The following is a 1,741-nucleotide window of genomic DNA, read 5'->3' as shown; positions in this document are numbered from 1 at the left end:
TCTCTCTCCTCTCTCCTCTCTCTCTCTCTCCCTTCTCCCTCTCTCCCTTCTCTCTCCTCTCTCCTCTCTCTCTCTCCCTTCTCTCTCCTCTCTCTCTCTCCCTTCTCCCTCCTCTCTCTTTCTCGTCCCCTCAAAATCCAGCAAAAGAGGCTGGACTGAGGAGGGCTTAGGTTTCGGGACCAGAACTGATCGACGCTGGGGAGCGACTCGCCACGTGACCTCCCTTGGCAGATGGGTCATTCGGGCGCTGGCTGACCCCGCTCTGACCTCGCGATGGTTGGGGGGGAGGGAGGAAGGGAGGGAGGGTTGAGTGGGGGGGGGAGATATGGAGGAAAGGAAGAGGAGATACGGGAGGGAGGGGGAGGGAGGGGAGATATGGAGGGGGAGGGAGGGAGGGGGAGATATAGGGGTGAGGGGGGGAGTGATATGGGGGAGGGGGAATGGAGATATGGGAGGCATGGAGGAGGAGGAGGGAGGGGCGTGAGATGGGTATGGGGAGGGGGAGAGTTGAATATGCAAGGTTTGGTGAGGGAGGGATGAGGTAGAGTGGGAGAGGGGGGAGAGGGGGGAATGGTGGATGGGGAGGAATGATGGTGGAAGGATGGGGTTAGTGGGGGAGGGAGGGATGGGGTTGGCGGTAAGAGGCTGGATGGCGTAGAGATAGGTGGGTAGGGGAATAGGAGGGTGGGAGGGGAGGGGGGCGGGGAGTAAGAGGGAGGGAGGGGAGAGGGAGGGAGGAGAGAGGAGGTGAGGGGGAGGGGGGAGAGAGGAGGTGAGGGGGAGGGGGGAGAGAGGAGGTGAGGGGGAGGGGGGAGAGAGGAGGTGAGGGGGAGGGGGGAGAAAGGAGGTGAGGAGGAGGGAGGGAGGGGAGGGAAGGGGAGGGGGAGCGTAGCCAACACGTGTGCCCGTCGGACCCGCTGGCCATGTCATCGGCTACACAAACACCTGACCTCTTGCCTCTTGCCTCTTGCCTCTTGCTTCTTGCCTCTTGCTTCTTGCCTCTTGCCTCTTGCCTCTTGCCTCTTGCCTCTTGCTTCTTGCCTCTTGCCTCTTGCTTCTTGCCTCTTGCCTCTTGCTTCTTGCCTCTTGCCTCTTGCTTCTTGCCTCTTGCCTCTTGCCTCTTGCGTCTTGCCTCTTGCCTCTTGCCTCTTGCCTTCGTCCGCCGCTTCGTCTGGTTTAGAAGGTTTTAAAAAGTTGTTTTTTTTCTTTTCTTTTTACTTTCGTTATCTGAATGTTGTTTGTGTTTCTGTTGTTATTTTGTTTTTGTCGTTTGTGGTTCTTCCGTGTGCGTGGGGCTTGTTTGTGTTTTTATCTTGCTTTTTTGCTCTCCCACTCTTTCTTTGTTTTTTGTTTTATTCTTTAATCCCTCACCTTCATTTTCTCTATCAACTCCCCCTCTCTCTCACTCTTTCTCTCCCTCATTTTCTTCATCCTCTCCCTCTCCCTCTCCCTCTCCCTCCTCCTCCTCCTCCTCCTCCTCCTCCTCCTCCTCCTCCTCCTCCTCCTAATCCTCCTCCTCCCCCCCCCCATCTCCCTCTCCCTCTCCTCAATTTCCTTTTCCATCTCCTCCTCCATCTCCCTCGCCCTACCCTTCGTCCTCGTTCGTACTCTTTCCTCCCCCCCCCCCCCTCCCCCTCCCTCTCCCTCTCTCTCTCTCTCTCTCTCCTCTCCTCCTCTCCTCATCATCCTCTCTCTCTCCTCTCCTCTCCTCTCTCTCTCTCTCTCTCCCTCTCTCTCTCTC

General features: G+C 57.4%; 1 protein-coding gene across 1 annotated transcript in view; it reads right to left on the bottom strand.

The window, feature by feature from the left end:
* Positions 1 to 1,510, bottom strand: part of LOC119573581 (uncharacterized protein DDB_G0286299-like) — a gene marked incomplete at its 5' end in the record, with an annotated part of 2,450 nt that extends 940 nt beyond the window's left edge. Inside the window, 2 exon segments of the mRNA XM_037920792.1 lie at positions 951 to 1,171; positions 1,457 to 1,510. Of these exon segments, the coding sequence (XP_037776720.1) occupies positions 951 to 1,171; positions 1,457 to 1,510 (275 nt within the window).
* Positions 1,511 to 1,741: the final 231 nt, after the last annotated feature.

This window comes from Penaeus monodon, chromosome 5, assembly GCF_015228065.2.
Source record: "Penaeus monodon isolate SGIC_2016 chromosome 5, NSTDA_Pmon_1, whole genome shotgun sequence".
NCBI lineage: Eukaryota > Metazoa > Arthropoda > Malacostraca > Decapoda > Penaeidae > Penaeus > Penaeus monodon.
Note: the sequence above shows the minus strand (reverse complement) of the source record. Positions and strands in the feature narration are given on the sequence as shown.